The 19135-nt window shown below is 35.8% G+C and overlaps 1 protein-coding gene and 1 non-coding gene across 2 annotated transcripts; both read left to right on the forward strand.

The window, feature by feature from the left end:
* Positions 1 to 409: 409 nt before the first annotated feature.
* Positions 410 to 18751, forward strand: LOC145786757 (uncharacterized). The gene is made up of 8 exons (XM_082598491.1): positions 410 to 548; positions 4849 to 4985; positions 10903 to 11078; positions 12492 to 12636; positions 12905 to 13215; positions 14833 to 15830; positions 17087 to 17656; positions 18388 to 18751. Coding segments are annotated over exons 1-8 (2406 nt in total). The 5' UTR covers positions 410 to 480; the 3' UTR covers positions 18389 to 18751.
* Positions 10482 to 10570, forward strand: Trnai-uau (transfer RNA isoleucine (anticodon UAU)). Its single transcript is given in 2 exon segments — positions 10482 to 10519; positions 10535 to 10570. It is a non-coding gene; the product is annotated as a tRNA-Ile (tRNA).
* Positions 18752 to 19135: the final 384 nt, after the last annotated feature.

Raw genomic sequence — 19135 nt, forward strand, 5'->3', positions numbered from 1 at the left:
CTTTACCAGAAAAATATGCGAAACGAAATTAATATAAAAGAATTTCCTAAAGAAATATTGAGTATTTAAATCAAAACTATTTTTAAAGTTTCTTCGAAAAAAAAAAGTTTTTGTGCAAAGATTCATATGCTTTATTTCGAAGTATTTAGTGAAAAATTTCGTGTTATTTCAAACAAAAATAATTTGTTCCAATCAACCCCACGCAGTGTTGAGACAATTAGTCACACAATTAGTCACAATTTTACTTTCAGTTTTTGGATTTCGTTTTGTGTTTCAAAATCAGCTTAATTCCTTATTTTATAATGATATTACATGTACTTTCACTGTTATAGGCGACGTAATTTATTTGGTATGGAATAGGCCTCACTCATAATCATGATGTTTTTGCTTCAATACTTTTTGCGGCAAAGTGCAAATGTCCGGACATTGATTTTAGCAGTTGTTGGGTTTTTTTACATTTTTATTGGAAGTCCTATATTTATGCTACTTGAAAGAGAAAACGAAAGTGAACAGCAGATACTTCTCTTTTCCAAAGAAGACGAACTAGTGTAAGTAGTCTGAATTGTTCCTTTAGGTTAAAAATATACATTTTGTCAATTTTTTCAAATGTTGCCATGTTCTTGATGATTCGTTTACAAAATACCTCAAGGAGACACACAGCTGAATTTGTAATAAAAATAATCAACTACTGGGATGTGTTTTCTTGTTCAAATATTTTCAATGGGTACCAAAGCCTTAGAACAGATAGAAATAGCAGTGTTTCATAATTGGCTTTCTTTATCAGAGAAAGGTATCCCTTCATCTTTATAATGTGTGATTTTTTCAGTGTTTCATTTGTTTATATTTCATTTCACGATTATCAAAATCTTGCAATTTATACAATTTAAGAGTGCGCCTAGCTCGCTGCTGTTTTTACAAAATACTAATTTTAAAGGCTATTTTGGTACACTTTGTCTTGATCAACCTAAAAAACAATTAGCTGAATAGTTCAATGTTTCTTATTCTTCAGCGTTTCAAACTATTCAATTCAATTTTCTTTTTCATTGCTGGCGCGAACATGTATAGAAGATGATAACGCAAACACACGAGTTTGACACCAACAAAAGGGAAAGATGACAAAACCAAAAGGTTTAAAATAAGCATCGATAAAAAGTGTTTGAAAAACATCATCTTAAAAATGCGCAGGCACCAAACCTAGAAAAGAAAGTGAAAAAAGAAAACTTTTATTTCGTCGATTGAAAAATAGGCCCACAATTAACACTTGCAAGGGCAACAAGGGCAATTTAAACTTCATCTTTGTTTGAGCTTCTGGAGCTGGGGTTCATCCTTTTACCCGCCCAATATGACAAACCGCATGTCCAATACTTAACGTGTTGCAAGAAGAATAAATATCACGAACCGTTTTTTATTTAAACTTATTGAAGGCTGTTCTACATCGAATACCTGTATTTTAAAAGAGTTAATTTTTTACAAATTCTTTTAATTTCAAAATTTTGACAATGTAAGTAAAAACTCTATTTTCAATTCTAATTAATTGTTATAGTTTAAGACTTTAAAGTAGGGGTAAGACATTATTATCTACGACTACTATTTATCCCCAGCATCTTACTAGTTTATATGTTGTTATTGTTATTGTTATGTGACCCAAAGGTACACAACGTTAGCTCCGAAAATAAACAGGTTTTTAATCACAGCATCAACAATGAATCAAAATTGCATAAAATGTTTATGCAAGAGTGAAGTTTTTGGTTTCTAATTTTTCTAGTACTTCTTTTTGGGTTTTTGTTTGAAGAGTAACTTTATACTGGTGTGAATGCGGTTTACCCCATTGAGTAGGCTAAATAGTAAGCAGAAGGCAGCATTCCATTAATAAAACAAACAACAGTTACGTTTCGTCTGGCAGGTGGTTTATGTATCTTTAACAAATAGATTCATAAGAAAAAGGATGTTTTCTATTTTGCTTTTATAAACATAGAAGCGACATCAGGATATTTTGAAACAAAAATAGAATGCATCGATTCAATTCTAACAAGACTTTTCTTTGATTTCGATCTTAAATTACGATTTGTTATACAAATATAGAACTAGCTTTCATAAAATTCGGATGAGACAATATCTTCTGCTTGCTTGTACGCCTATTAGCGTATTTATTCACCCGATTCGTAATATTGTTTGTAAAATGGCAACACTGTTATCACATCAACTTAATAATAATTTAGGCCCGGTGCCCATGATAAGCCGAGAGTCTCCAAATAAGACACTTTCAAAGAAAAAAATGGGACTCCAAAGAATATGTGATGTTTGCTTTGTTTTTGTCTCTCCTGAAAAGACAATCCCTGCCCCTTAAACTATCCCGAGTCTTGGTGCAAAAGTAACCCCTGGGACTCCACTATTAAAATTACTGATAGCAAACCAGGAAGAGTTACCTATACCAACCAAACATGAGAATTCCAAAAAAGGTGAACAACACGATACACTTTTGATGTAATTTATATAAAGTTATAAAGATAAACTATTGGAATAACTATTTACAGACTAAATTTTAAAATGTAAGTTTATAAGAAGAGCCAAAACAGAGTTTCTTCTTCTTTATTAAAAAGATATAATTTAAACAATATTTACTTCTCCTACGTTTATGTTTATGGTTATTTCAAGGTTTCCTTTCGTGTCTCAATTGAGGTATCGCTTCTTTCTCATTTATAGCCTACTGCATATTGAAAGCCATGACTGTAAACAATGTTTAATTGTAATCTGACAGTTGATAATAACGTGCATAAACTCCATATATGAAATATTGATGCAAATCCACATTGTCGATGATCAATGATGAATTTCTGCCAGGTTTTGTTTCTTTTAGCAGATCTGCATTAAAAAGTTATAACCTTTTGATTATGTATTTACGTCGAATAGTCGTCAACGAATGTTAAATAATCACAGAGCAAAGCGCCACATCTAATTGCGCTCTGTCATCGACTATCAAGACGTTAGCTTTTAGATAACTTTATTCTGTTTCACTTTTGAAACTTTGTCATAAATTATGCATTCTTGAACTGTCAAAGCGAAAATTGGTCTCCCCAAGGTTTACAGAAACCAGTCAGATAAAACTTTATCTTATGATAAATTGCTATGCATAGGACCACTTATATGTGAACTTAAAAAATATTCTTTTAACATTCATTTTAAGCTATCAGCTTTGTTGAAAAAGAGTCCTGAGAAAAAGTAAGATGCACAGAAAAATTTCTGACTTTTTTGACAATAGCGGTTCTTGTCATAACGAACGATTCTATTTTGCAAATTATCCTTTTTTACATTGATTCAACATCTCTAGACGTAGAATCAATGTAAATAAGATTGACTTACTTGCGAAAATAGGTTTTCTTTCAAGGTTAGAACAAGTTTTATCTTGAAGTGTGATTTTAAAGTTTTATTTTTTGTCATTGAAATACGTCGAGTGTTAAACTAAAAAGGGTTCAGATAAGACGAATCAAAGGAAATTACCAGTAATACTTGATACAAGAAAACTACCGTTTACTGTCGTGTAAGCGGAGAAAACTTTTTCTCTCAACATTGAGAAAATTCCAAGTCGGGCTATTTAGATTGCTGGAAGATGAAGACTTCCGTTTCTTCGACTTGTTGTTTTTTTTTTAGCCATTGCAAACAAAGCGATGCCCCCCTGCCCTCAATATTTTTTGATGGGGGGACAGGGCGGCATTGGTGCCCTTTTAAGGTCATGTAAGCTACTGCACATTTTGCAATATAGCAATTTCTGCTATTCGCTTTTAGCCCAATTAAAATCTTTCATTTTTGCCTTAAAATAATATACATGACACAAAATTCTGTATCACAGTAGGTTACAGCATTGTAACATAATATGATGCCCTTACTTGCCATTGTTGTTTGTTTAACGGACACTTGTATCATTACTTGATAATAAGCTCATAGATGAGCATTATCGCTATATTCTATCTTAAAACTTAAAAAAAATGGCCAATAAAAGTGGCCTTTTTTCATAATCCTGCCCCCCCCCAGTCAAAAATCGTTCCGGTGCCCCTGCAAACAAACTGTATTTATTTAGAAATGTTTGCATATAAGCAGGCACTAACCGATTAATAGAATAAACAAAGAAAAACGAAATACGGTACATAATCAGACTCTGCTTCAAAGCGTGATGGAAACCTACAAAAAATTACCATCAGGCATTGCAGAGTGCAAAGCAATGTCGCATAACGCGTTTTCGAATAATAAATTCTCATCAGTGCGACTACGTTTGAACACGTAACAACAACGTTACAATTTAAAACTCATTACATATATTACAAAGATTATAAATTTTACATATTCTCAGTGTTCAATTGAATATTAATAAATCCAAAGACGTCAGAAAATCGGTGCTTGCTTATATGCAGATATTTCTAAATAAATACAGTTTGTTTGCAATGGCTTAAGAAAAACAACAAGTCGAAGAAACGGAAGTCTTCTTCTTCCAGCAATCTAACTAGTCAGACTTGAAATTTTCTCAATGTTGAGAGAAAAAGTTTTTTTCGCTTACACGACAATGAACGGTAGTTTTCTTATATCAAATAAAAAGGATTTGGTTACAACATAAAGAATGTCTACCTACTGCGCTAATGAGGCCATTTTAGGGATGAAACTGTGTTGCCACCGCCTTCAGTTAAAGAATGTTCCATATCGATTATCATGCATGCTATGTCGCAAGCAGTAGTTAGTAAGTTACCCATGCAAAGTGAGAAACAACATTTAAATGAGACAATTTTTTATGTTTGATTACCAAATGTAAAAATGATGAAAAGAAATAGCAACATAATAAATACTTTGGGAATTTTTCAGTACACGCTACAACATTAGTGGTGATGATTATCGTAACCTGACTCGGATCATTTTGGCTCTGGAGCCCCATAAGTCTGGTGTTCAATGGAGTTTTGTTGGGGCGCTCTATTTCTGCATCACCATTGTCACTACCATTGGTAAGTTTTAATTTGCAGGAGGCATGGCTGTTACATTTGAAATCACAAGATTTGTGGCACATTTGCTTTTGTATTACAATTTTGGTAAAGAGGTTACTTTCTTCAGCCACAGACATATACAACCAAGCAACCACACGGCATTTAACATAATGGATTAAAATTGAACATAAACTATAAGCTACAAACGTTTTCGGCCATACACACGTTAGCCCTTATCAAGTAACAAAAAATAACAGCTTATCATATTCATTTTGCATTTCGTTTTTCAATTCAGTGTTTAGATCAGTCATTCATTTTCATTGTAGATATGATAAGCAGTTATTTTTTGTTACTTGATAAGGGCTAACGTGTGTATGGCCGAAAACGTTTGTAGCTTATAGTTTATGTTCAATTTTAATCCATTATGTTAAATGCCGTGTGGTTGCTTGGTTGTATATGTCCATTTGCTTTTGTGAAACCAAAACAGGGTATAACCACCACCAAAATGTCTTCGCCTACACAAGAGTATACGGCAGGACAAGTGAATGACGAACTTTCCTCTTGGCATAAAAAATTTAAAACTTGGTGTCGGTTTTGCATAAATTTTGAGTAAAAAATGCGGCAATTGTGTTTGCAATATATTGACCAGCTCAGTAGCCGAGTGGTTATCGCCTTTGGCTCTAGTGCAGGTAGGTCTGAGATCGATTCCAGGTCGGGTTATACCAAAGACTTTAAAAACTGTACCAATTGTGTTCTTTCTTGAATAAAACAGTGAGGATAAGTCGGGTAATGATGTGGTAACATCGTAATTATGATACATAATTGAAAATGACCGCTGTTGCTAAAAGACCTTAGCAGTTGCAGAGCAACAATAAATGAAACTATAACATTGTCATTATCATATGATGATTAAGCTCTTTTGGCATTGTTGACTCACACCGGGATAAAGCTGAAGCTATACCCTGCTGTGCACATGCCGTGTAAGTTGCTACAACCATTAAGAATTTATGTTTAGTTAACAATTGTACGATGATACAGCGTGGCCCAGCGAAGCGTGGATTAAATTTCATATTAAATTTATACATATTTCCCGACTACTTAATCACTTGTATTTATTAAGGATTTGTAGTATAACCATCCTAGATTACTAATATTTTATAAATTTTCTGGACGATTAAAGTTACACCCATGGTAAAGAGTTTAAATGAGATCATTGAAACGCACTGTCATAAGGAGCTTTCACCTGATAAGATTTTCAAATTTCTAAAAAGGAGCTTGAGATTTTCTGGTGTATACAAGGTAGCAAAAAGGTTCAGACAGACTGGTAGCTGCTTACCAAAGGCCAAGAGCACCCCAAAGAGGTCAGTAACAGCCAAAAAACTCATTAAGAACATTAGAGAAAAGTTGCAACGGAATCCTGGAAGGAGCACCAGAATACTTGCTAAAGAGGCACATGTTAGCCGTTCAACCGTCCAGAGGGTGCTAGTAAGGAACCGGTTGAGCTATACAAAATTACCAAACGACAACTTCTTTCTGATGCTACAAAGAAAAGAAGGTTCGAAAGATCAAAGAGTCTTCTGAATAACCTCTTTGATGGTACGCAGCCACAAGTTCTCTGGACTGATGAGAAATTATTCACCATTCAAGCCATACACAACAGCCAAAATGATCGGATTTGGATTAAAATTAAAGATGTAGTGCTTCTTGAATGTCGAACTTCATTCAGGAGGAAAAAGTCAGCTTCGGTAATGGTGTCGGCGTGTGGGCAGGGATTACGTTCATAGTTCTCAAAAACCCTTTGATTTTGATCAAGGCTGGTGTCAAAATCAACCAACATGTTTGTCTAAAAATGTTAAATGATAAAGTTGTTGCTTGGGTGAAGAAAGTCACTAGAAATGAAGAAATTACAATTCAGCAAGATGGAGCAACCTCTCACACAGCCAGATTGTTCCAGGACTAGGGCAAAGACAATTTCAAGTCGTTTTGGTCCAAAGAACTATGGCCTCCATATGGTCTATCTTGGAGCAGAAGTCCTGCGCTGTATCTCACTCAAGCATTGAGGTTCTGAAACAAAAACTGACCAAATCTTGAGATGAAACTGCCACTGAAACTATGCGTGCTATGTGTGATCAAGTGATCTCTCGTCTCCGCCAGGTTATCAAGAAGAAAGGTGGATATGTTGAATAATTCTTGGATGTTATTAAAGAAAATACATTTCTCTTTTATTTAATAATGAGTTGGCCTTCATCCTTCATATAACCGAAAAAAACCTAACTTTTATTTGTCCACACATCGCTGGGGCACCCTGTAACTTGTCAATGAGTCATACTTCATTTTTGATTCTGTATTGTTACCGTACTTGATTTATTTGTGTGGAGCAGGTTGTAGGGCAGGCATTCGTAATTTACATGTTTTTTTTTGTGTAAAAGACGAATGGTGTAATTAACTAACAGCCATAGCTCTTGGCATTGAAAAAAATATTTCATGAAAAACAAACTTTCTAAAAATGTTCATCTCTATTATAGGCTACTAATGCTTTTGCAAAATCTAGATACTTCATTTATTATTTAACAATTCAGTCACTGGTTGTCAAGAAGTTATAAACAAGGTTATAAACAATTTCAAAAAATCTATCAAATGTCTACAAAGTCCATCAAAAGTTTCGCTTTAGAATTTACTTCAACCGCCATCAACATGTTTTATTAGCCGTATTTAGAAAGTAAATTTTTATTTAGAAATCGTTCGTTTACAATCCTATCTAACATAATCTGAGTAACGTTCAGTTCAGCATAGTTGCGATCTAAGTTGCCTGCAAACAAAGTGGATTTTTCTTTGCGTTTTTTTTTATACTCTTCCCTGCTCTTTACTCATAGATAAATTTGTGATTTACAGGTAATGATCAGTTTCAAAATTATTTTTACTCAACATTTGCAAAATCGAAATAGCGACAGGCTTACGCAAGAGTACTGAAAAGGAATTGTAGCTACGGGAAGACTTTAAAGTTGCTGTTTTAAAATGTATCTTTGTTATGCAATACCGCAGTCTCCAACCATTGTAAATTTGCGTGTAACATTACAAGTTTGATCTGCACAAAACCATCAAACCGTGTATAAATTGTTGCTAAATTGCTTATACAGACCACTATTAAAAAATATTCAGAAAGGTCGTCTAACGTAGCACAACTCCAGATACCCTACCATAGAGCTATTCAACCGAATATACAAATAAAAATACATTATTTAAGATTAGACAGCATCTAAAAATACATAAAAAGTCATTATTTTACGCTAATGTGATGACACATTCAATAAAGAAATAAATTGTTTCTTATCATGTGGAATTAAATTTTCACTTTCAAAACAGATTGTCGATTGTGCATTGACTGGCCCCAGCAGGACTTGTAAATAATTGATGAGCTCGCATTTGTTGGCGAAGGATAATAAGATATTATAATACGATGTCAAGAAGGTTACTGAAAGGTTTTATAAAACCACATCCTTCGATTCACAAGTTTCCTCGCACTGCTGCCTAATCTGTTTGGGAGTAGGAGCAAATTTACACCAACGCTAAATTCCTTTATGCTAGTTTTTGTATAGCTAAAAGAAAATATAGCTACAGTATCAAAAAAACATATACAGAAACGTCAAAAACGTGTGCTATACTGAACAATTACAATTACAAACATCTTTTCTCTTTTAAATACGTTATTGACTTGTCTTTTGTAGCCTATATACCAATTTCAACATTTTAATGAATGCAACGTATGCATAACCACAACACGACTGAATCACTTTTGGCTGACACTGACGTTTTTTATTGAAAAATTAATGCCAAATACCCTCTCTAGGATATGATTAACTGATGATGTGGATCAATGAAACGACCTGCCACTGACAGTTAAAATTAGCCTCTGTCGTATTTTAAAAAGCAAGAACATCAATGTTTTCAAAATACTTTTACAATGTTACGTTCTGCTCAAATTAGTTAGACTAAAATTAAATGATCAAAGTCCTTTGATGCCGAACACTCTAACAGTAACATGTAATTTATAAATAACAATACAAAGGTTGCTAAACTAAACTCTAAGGACAGCTTACCACTCTCATTTGTGACGTAAATATTATAATCACAGTAAAAATTGCTTCCTCCCAGTAGAAATCTGTTTAAAGAAGCCCTGAAACGTGGTAATGAAGTTATTCTTCCAAAAGCTCAAGGTCCATCATCAACGCCCAGAAAGTCCAGATTCGGACCGCGGTCCGCCAGTTGAGTAGCCCTGGCATAGAAAGTTTAGCATTCATGATTGGGTGTGAAATAACTTATTCACCGGACCGCTAAAAATATTTAATTTGTCAAACTGGACCTTTGTTAACATTAGTTGAGTAGCCTAACCCTGGAATACACTATCAAAAGTCAAGTCTAAGCAATTAAGAGTTTTGCTAGCGCCATGCAGTGTAAAAGTAAATAAAACAATAGGTTGCGTAGCCTAATACAAGGCACAATTATAGGATGGTTGAGAAAGACCATGAGCCGTCACTGAGTCAGTCACCAGCTTATCACAGCAATCAAAATACACACGCCTACATTAGTAACCCACCGGTGCAGAGACAGGCACATTACTTATGACTGAAAAAGTTTAGCAAGTGTTGCATCAGTTCAGCTCAGTTTGTTTTTTACTTCTGACCATCACAACGAAAACAATATACGCCAAACATGGCAGAGGTTTAGAAAAAGGTAGAAGCGATAAAACGCGAACGTTATAACATGCATGATACCGAAGCAGGACAATCATTTTAAAATATGGCAGGGCCGCAACACCTCTACAAAGATTTTTGAGTAGTAGGCTATATGAAGTTAGAGGAGTAGAATAAATAATGTGAATAAAATGAACCGACAATTGTTATTGTAGCTCAATGCTTAGTGGGAACATCTGTGAAAAATCTTCCCCTTGGTATGAACATAACTATTGAGACTTCGGGAATCTCAATCAATCTGTTGTGATTCTTTTACGTTTGTGCCTGTTGCTTTCCATTGTTGTTACGTGTATGTACAAACAAAAATGGACAAAATTAAGTTATGAAAGTGCAGTGCGAAGAGGTAATGGTCGATTGACCAACTTCAACCAACCCGCGGACGCTGACAAGTTTGGGGATCACTGGTCGAGCGATTACATTTTTTAGACTCAATTATCAATAGCTTACATCACATTTAACATTTCTACATTTGTTACAATTGAGAACGTCGAAAGACATTGAAACAATGTCATACAAGTTATGACTATTTGCCCAACTGAGATTTTTTAATTAACAAGAATCAATAAATTAAATAATATGAGATGTTCTACTGGTACAAATTAAGCTAAACTATCACAAGATGTATACATTGACAATTTGCTTTTATTCCGACGTTTCGTTAATCAGACACGACTGACTTCTTCAGGGGGCTAGACCAGGTAGTGACTAGTGACTACCTCATTCAATTTTCAGAATCAATAAATATGGCAGAACACTAATGTGCAGAGCTCCAGTGGCGCAATCGGTTAGCGCGCCGTACTTATAAACAGTATCGGAGTAATGCGGAGGTTGTGAGTTCGAGTCTCACCTGGAGCACAATTTTAATCAATGCCAAACCTATTTCTGCATGCACCAATGGGAAATGGCCTCTTCCTCCTCCTGTGAATGTGGTGCCGAGGAACAGACCGCAGATCACATCTTCAATGAATGCTCCATCTTCAAGCCACCTAACGGAGTGGAAGGTCTGCGTGTCATGGATGATGAAACCAAAGACTGGCACGACGACGACGAACATTTGATATTACTGTTGTGAAATCATATTTGCATCTCCATTTTGTTTGTGGTTAGTGATGTGATATCTGATATAAGATGTTCACAGTTTAAATTTACCGTACTTTTTGTAAACATAAGCAATGTTTTGCATGCAGGTTATGGACACTCCGTACCGCAAACGGATGGCGGAAAAATAGCATCTATGATCTATGCCGTCATTGGAGTCCCACTGGGTCTTATTATGTTCCAGGCCATGGGAGAGAGAATCAACACAGCCTCACAGCATGGGCTAAAAGCGATCGGCCGTAAAATGGGGTTCAAAATCGACAAGGTCAGAGAAATTAAAAATGTTTATTTTGTGTTGTCACGTAAGGCCTGGGAGTGGATGGTATAGTGGCATTTTGAATTTTAACAAACAAAATTTATTTCTTGTTCTAATCGTAACGTTCCTTGATGTTAAATTAATGTTTAAAATCGGAGGACTCACCGTCTTGTAAGAGCCAAGGCTGTTTCTTAACGAATATCTCTATAATTTATTCTAAGAAAACAATATTGACGCATCTATTTGTTAAGGAAAGTGTTTTTAAAATGACGAGAGTCGCAAACAAAGATAAGTCCACCGTTTGTCATCGAATGAAAAGAATTTTTGTCATTGGGCAACACCTAGTAAGCTAGATATTAAAACTGAATATTGATTTCCTATGACAATGTCTGATGCTCCCTTATGTTGCGATAGAAAGAGGTTATTCCGGTGACTCATTTGTGATAATGGTTCCCCATTATGCCATAACTGGTAAACAAATTTTTTCGACCCTTTATTTGTGTTCAAATATTACTTTTTACTACGAAAGCATGAAGAAGAAATTAAGATTTGACGCACAACGATGGCCATTACGACGACAGGTACAGGCACAACAGAAAGGCATTGTCCGATATACGCCTACGCCTTTTGAAATTACTCTTTCTTTCCTCAGTACTGTAGCAACAATTCAGAAAACCTTTTCATATTTTTTGCTCAAAAAGCTACAATTTTTGTTTTACGTAAGTTATTTTTTATATTTTCTCAACAACTTTACAACTGATTTTCTTATATTTGAACGAACAAAACGTAATTTTAAATTTATTGATGATCAACGAAGAAACTGTTGTAGGCTGATGGTATCCGAGATAATCCTCGCCGTATTGTCCTGGTAGCTATCTCTAGTCAGGGAAGGCAGAACCCTATCAGACCTATATTTGTTCCTATTGGATTAGAGTCCAGGGGTCACCAAACTTTTTTCTCTAAAGGCCAGATTGCTGTGAGATTAACAGCTGCGGGCCGGATGCAAATTACGAAAAGATATACAACTATTTAGAATCTCCATTGACTTGAATTGAGCACAATAAATAACAAAGTCAGCGGTGGAATAGTAAAGTTGTGATAAAAATCAAAAAGTTGCTGGAAAAGTAATCTCTGCCGGTTCCGGCCGCGGGCCGTAGTTTGGTGGCCCCTGGATTAGACCAATGAACTTTAAATGAACCAGAAACTTAAGAAATCTTTTAACATTTTTATTATGTACAAAAAAAGAAGTGCGAATAAATTGGTCAATCGATTGGTTGACAATCAAATGATCAATTTTCATTTTCTTAGAAAGATAACCGCACACTGAATGTCAGAACCCTGTCAGAACCTAATTGGAATCATTTTAATTTTGTGACTATTATTTTGTTGTTTGTTATGTACACTAGCTTTGTTATATCGCAGGTGTCCTATGCGTGTCTTGTTCCATTTGGCCTCTTCAGTTGCTGCTTGATTGTTCTGATTGGCACATTGGCATTCGCTAACTTCGAACAAGCCTGGTCATACATAGATAGTATTTACTACTGTGTCATGACTCTGACAACGATTGGTAAACATATGATGATCTACTGTAGGCTACAGTAGGCCTATATATAAATTGAACAGTCGAATGCCTAACAACAAGATATTATCCAACTGACAAATCCGTCTTTTTAGTCTGTGTTCCAACGTTGAATTAATGAAAAAAACAAATTTGCTGAAGATCTAAAAGTATGAGATTAAACTTACCGCCTATAAGCTACAGATTACAGTTTCACGTGGAAATACTGACCACAATGCAAAGCGAGAGAGAAGTCTAACATGATTTTTTCATACAGGATTTGGAGATTATGTGGCGTTGCAAGATAGCGAAGCATTGCATATGGATCCATTTTATGTTGTTTTCAGTTTTGTATACATTTTTGTTGGCTTGACTGTAATTGGAGCGTTTCTAAACCTGGTTGTTCTTCGGATAATTGTTGGCGTTCCGAATAATTCCGAATGCTCAACGGATGACGATCAAAATAAAAACCCATCGAATGATGACACAAACTTTGCTGATGCAGAAGCAAAATCAGATTTTAACGTTAGGCCCACGCAGGACCAAGAAAATTCAACTTTCAAAGAATGTAACAGCATTTCTTGCTTCGTAAGTTATTTTTTGTAGCTATTTATTTCAGATAACAAATCCTCCTTCGTAGATTACTACAACAACGTTCGTGTTTGGAATTTAGATGGTGGATAGTTGTTGTGACACTGCCTTTGAATATCCAAAGGAATTTACGAAAATTTCCACAGACAATACACACTGTGGAAATAGAAGAACTTTGCTAGCCATATGTGATTCACGTGTAGTTTCAAAATATAGAATGCTGTATGCAGCGGTCACCAACCTTTTTTTGCATCCGGGCCACTTTAGCACTAAGGAGACCTGTGGCGGGCCGCACTAATAAAATTGTAGGTAGGTTGACTCTTATGCTAGAAAAGAACGCATTTCGTACCCAGTATTCAGCGTTACATGTTGCTAATATTTATCTTGGAATACCGCAGCAATAAAATTAAACGCTACTGCCAGCAGGCCATGCTCCTTTAACAACATTTTGACTTCTTGAACAATGCCTAATAAACGAGGCCACTTGTTTTGCGCACTTGTAGCGAGGCGAGCGGTTTCATCAGAATGTTCATTGCCAAGCAAGAGTGGTGTCGTCACTTTGCTTCACAAAAGATATCTTGCAATTAACAGTTTCAGTAAACAATGAAATGTTTGACAGGAAATGTTTAAACAAGGAAATGTTTAACACATCGCATTACAAGCAACAATAGTAACCTGCAAACATATCAGTGAATAATAGGCTCCAATAATAGGGAGATAGAAACCAGGTACCATGAAATAAACGCTTGTGTGAAATCACCGAAAAAAACGTTTCTATCGTAACTCATGAACAGTGCTCCTTCTAAAAAAGCAATGAGTTGGTTTTTCATCCTTTCTGTAAGAGTCTATAAAACCATCTTTCTTTGATTTAGACAACTGTCACTTACAAAAATCGTTGATTAACAACATTTTGCAGTACTAAGCTAAATATTTTCGTATTATTACAATCAGAAAAAAGTCTTTAAATTTATATGTAATATTTTGCCAATTTATTATAAATTGAGTTGGCACACCGACCTATTTTGCCAACAAAAACTTGCATGAAGGAACACTGCTCGTGAAACACAATAACGGTGGAACGTGGAATGCACAATAGCGTTTATATGAAATTTAAAATTTAAAATAAGCAGCCCTATGCTCACACACAATTTCGAAATTCGAAAACAAACGTTTTTATCAACCACTGGGACAGTGTGGTTGGACATCGCATTGGAATAACTTTAAGCGACGCCCACCTAGAACTACAATCTGATTAGTCGGTCGGTGGAATCGTATGCAAAGCGAAAATATGCTTCCCTGAAAGTATTTTTGGTTATACTTGTACGCTGATACCTTCCGCGGGCCGCACTCAACAGCGTGGCGGGCCGCCAGTTCTTGACCCCTGCTGTGTGGCATTTTCCAGTTATTTTATCTTTATGTTATTGAGGCTTATCATGGTTATACTAAATTTAAGAGCAGTTGATAGGTGCAACGAAAGTTGAAGCAAAAACAATTCAACATATTTTGGTTGCAAAATTGCGTGTTTTTAGAAAAAGCAATGCTTTTGTAAAGCTATTAAAAGTTCAAGCTACGTATCAAAAATGCTTTGCTAACTGACTTGTATTTTTTTTACAGTTTAAAATCCCTTGCTTGCAGACAACAACCATGTTGTGTTCCTCGTGCATGAACAATAAAAATGAAAACAAAGTGTCGGCTTGGGTGATATCTTCCGCTCAAGAAAATGGCTTCAAAAGTGATAAAAACTTGAAACTATCGTCTCGTCAAATCCAAACGTGCAACAAGCCTCCCTGTGACAGTACAGTTAATGTTTGCTCTTATCAAGCAGACAAATCCCACGCAAAGTCTGCAGCTGGTAACAATGTGCCCCAAGTGACTGTCTCTAATGTCGACGAAGAAGACTTTGGAATGCATGAAAGCCGAGAAGACAATATCTTTCGTCAACATCATGTTCATCCTTCTTCAAATTTTTTGTCTCCGGAGTGCATGTATGAACACAAAGATTGGTGTTCATCTCGTGATAGCGGATATTCGGGAACGCAAAATTCCTTCTGTAACCTAACTCCTAGCATAAAGAACTTTGATGACGTTAACGAGGAAACAAGGAATTCTACTGAGCATTTCAACTCGATTGAAAAATTGGATGACAACTCGAAAACACCGCAACGTTTTCGCTCGTATTCCATGGATCTTGGAAAATCACATCTTTTCCGAGAGTATCCAATGCAACAAAAAAAGATTTGTAAAAAGCAAGAGTTGCTTTCAAATGATAATGTAGATTGGAATACATCAGAAACTTCTCACAAGAATTTTGAAAACAAACTTTTTGTTTTTGCTACAAACTGCTCGACACACGACTACAATAACGATTCAGAATACGTTACGAAGGAAAACACCATCCAGGAATTCAATTACTTGGAAAATGACCAACAAAACGAGAAAGCGCATAATAAAACAAAAAATAATAGTAAAATGCAGTATTGCGATGGAGAAAAGTTGTCACGCACTCTTGAACAAGCGACCCCATTGTCACAGTCGGAAAAACCCGACATATTTTCCTGTTTGTCACTTCCTCAAAAAAGTGATTGCCTTTCGGTGTCTCATCATACAAACAGGTAAGCCCTGATTGGTTTTCCAACTTATAACATTTTGCCAAAAACTTAAAGCAATTCATTTTTTGATGAGCACGTGCAGGCCCGTGGCCAGTCGGGGGCCTCGCTCCCTCTAGCTAAATCCCAGCATTCTCGAGCAACAGCTGCAATTATAATGATTCAATTTTTCCGCCCCCCCCCAAAAAAAAAGTTGCCCCCCCCCTTGCTCTGCGGTCTGGCTACGGCCCTGAGCACATGTCTAACTACCCCCCGAAACTGTGACGTGCCAATTACTCACTCGGGGCACCATATAGTCTACACTCTGTGCTTGCACCTTTACTCAAGGCTCGTGTCTGCTTTAAAAAAGGTAAAGTCAAATGCGTGAGGAGCTATTGCTCAGTGCTTTGGTTAAAATTGCAATAGTAAAAGCGAAAATTTAAGATTCTTCTTATGGGGAACTCAGTTTGTTGCGGTTGTGTCAAGCTAACGAAATAATGCCAATAATCTAAACACACTGATACTCAGTTATCTTAAGTATCTTAAGTGTTCCCACTTGTATTTTGAAAGGCCCTGGGTGCGGTTCAACCCAGTCAGCTCCACTGTTTTTTTTTGTGTGTTTAAATACAAGTAAACCCAGCAGACTATATGCTTGAAGTTTACTGAAAACGTAAACACCCCAAAAATGGTCACGCCACACCACTGGTATTAAGTCTGTGACGTCGGCAGTCGGCACTAAAGAGTTATCATTACATCAGATACTGCAGGTATTTTCAGAAACGAGTCACGTCTAAATCATAAATATTTAATATTGTGTATATAGCACTTGTCGTAATGCATAAACAAAGGTTTGAGTTGGAGTCAGACAATTTAAAAAGCACGTTTTTTCCTCTTTGTTAGTGTTGAGAACCAAAACATACCTCAGTTTAGGCTTACTACACTTGTCATATAAATTCTCGCACTCCGCATATTTTATTGTGTTCAAAATAAAGATCTCTTGTCACAATTTTGAAATTAAATACAAACGAAAAAATGGAACTTACATAACATTCGGAAACAAAGTCTACAACAGGTGAAAAAGCTCAGATAACACGTTATTTCAGCGTTTTCTTTTGCTCTCTCTTATTGTTGAGTGGTCGCTTGCCCAATGTGTATCGACATTCACAAGCCAGTAGGTTAATCTTGTAGCATAGAAGTATTGTTTCGTTGTTTTATTTCTTTTTGTGCTATTCATAACTAATAATTTTCGCCAAATAATATATGTTTATTGCTCTTTTTTACAGTGGATCCAAAAGGAATTTATTTTACAACGAAGAGTTAAAAGCAAATCATACACAATCTATCAGCAAAGGCAGCTGCCAAAGTCCAAGCAGATCTCAAACAATAGAATCTTCGTGCACGGCAAGCTCTAATTTGCAAAAACAAAATAAAAATAATGCGGAAAGCCATCAACCAATTGACAAGAGGTCTCAATCTTCAAACAGTTATAACCTCACCAAAGATAATGAGTGCTTTCTGCCTCCCGATGCTACTCACTCAGGGAAAGGAAAGCATTACAGTTGTTGTCACTGTTCAAACTCCTATAGTGGCCACCACGTTTGCAACGAATGCGTTTTAAATATTTTTAGTCGCTTACGGGAAAAACCAATTACGATATGCTCCTGCCTCGTTAAGTGTGACTTTTGTGGAGGAATAATTAAGTCCAACAAAGGAGATACACAGGCAAGCTTACAAGGAATACAAACCAGCAAAACGCTTTTAGACACACACAGGTCCCAGTCCGGAACATCTTTGAATACAAAATCTGAATTTAATAAAAGTTTAACTCCGGAGAAGAATCGTTTCTTTTTATGGTAAGATTGCTTTATTGTTTTTAACCATTTGTTGGTTGAATCAACGCTAACATATCAAACCGTTTTGCAAATTGTAAAACATCAAAGCTTTTTTCGACTGTTAAAGCGCATTGCTTTTATTTCATAACATAACTTATTTATTTTACTGCTAAAACTGGGTTCGTTTTAAATGCATTCCATAGTTTTGAGCAAAGCAATAGAATTATATTTGAAGATAAAGTTGGAGTTGGTTCTTTAGTTCTTAATATTTTACTTTGTTACTTTTACATCACCACCGATCCAAGCAGCCAGGTAACTTGGAATACTACGGTGTCCAGATGCAACCGTATGTGAAAAAATAACATCGGTCACATTTTGATGCAAGCCTATGCGTCTCATTCTTGTATCAAAGTATATGCAAGAGGAGTAGGCTTTATATTCAACTAACCAGAAGAGTGTTCTCCCAGTTTCCCCCTGTTGATAATAACCCGAGATATATATAATTATGTACAACGTTTTAATGACAGGTTAGCCTAAAATCCAACATTACTTTCATCTGAACTTTTCGATCAAAATTAGCACGCCGTGGTATTTTTCATGAATCCTCGCTGCTCTGCATCATCTAATGTATTTCTTCTCTTTTTAAAACCTTTTTTGATCATCGCTTCAGATGTATTAGCATTCAGAATGCTTAGCGTAGCCATTTTAATATCAGCTTACACAATAACTTCTTTTTGCGCAATTGTTTGCAGATCTTTAATCTTCCCAAAAAGCGATATGAAAGTTGTTGAGCATTTTCCTCCTCGCGATTGCACGAAGAAATGAAGAAAAATAATCTCAGCTTTCAGCAACAACCTTATCGCATCAAAGATTGCTACAATAGTTTCATTGCATCAAAGATCGCAGGAAGCGAATTCCTAGTTAAAAGGGTGTGACTTTCTACAAAGTTATAGGAAAAAGCCATTTGCAAAGCGCTAAAAATCTGAAATGTAATTCATTTCAAGCAAGGTGATATTTTGCACAACTCTGTCTATATTTTTTATGCATTGACACCAATCTATAAAAAAATCTCTTGGGATTTAGTTTTGTAGAAGTTTTTGTATGTCTTGGTGCTGATATATCACGCGTAACAATTGTGACATTGCTTTTGTTTGCAATTATAAAAAAAAAATATAAATTTTAATTGTGAATTTTTACGCTAAAGCGAGTTAGCTAAAGTAACAAGATAAAATAATCATGGTTCACAAAGCTAATGGGCCTACCTCCTATTGGATGAAATCAAGTTTTTCTTGTTTAAGCTTCAGGGCTGACGATCCTTTGCCATGGTTTGGTTGGTTGGTTTTGAATCTTTATCCTCGGACTGACAAAGCCTTGATTGGTTATTCCTGGTAGTTTCGCATACTTGTAGAGGCTCTTGACGCCTAGAAATGTTTTCCGACCCAGTCGCTTTAGTCGAAGTGCTAAGAGCATTCTCCGCTTATCAAAGCTGACAAACAAATG

Source organism: Aplidium turbinatum, chromosome 17 (assembly GCF_918807975.1).
Source record: "Aplidium turbinatum chromosome 17, kaAplTurb1.1, whole genome shotgun sequence".
Classification (NCBI taxonomy): domain Eukaryota; kingdom Metazoa; phylum Chordata; class Ascidiacea; order Aplousobranchia; family Polyclinidae; genus Aplidium; species Aplidium turbinatum.

Coding starts and splice junctions, on each gene's coding strand:
- LOC145786757 (XM_082598491.1), top strand. CDS start 481: ATGCTACTTGAAAGAGAAAACGAAAGTGAACAGCAGATACTTCTCTTT. Junction 4,986..10,902: donor CACCATTGTCACTACCATTG/GTAAGTTTTAAT, acceptor TTTTGCATGCAG/GTTATGGACACTCCGTACCG. Junction 12,637..12,904: donor CATGACTCTGACAACGATTG/GTAAACATATGA, acceptor TTTTTCATACAG/GATTTGGAGATTATGTGGCG.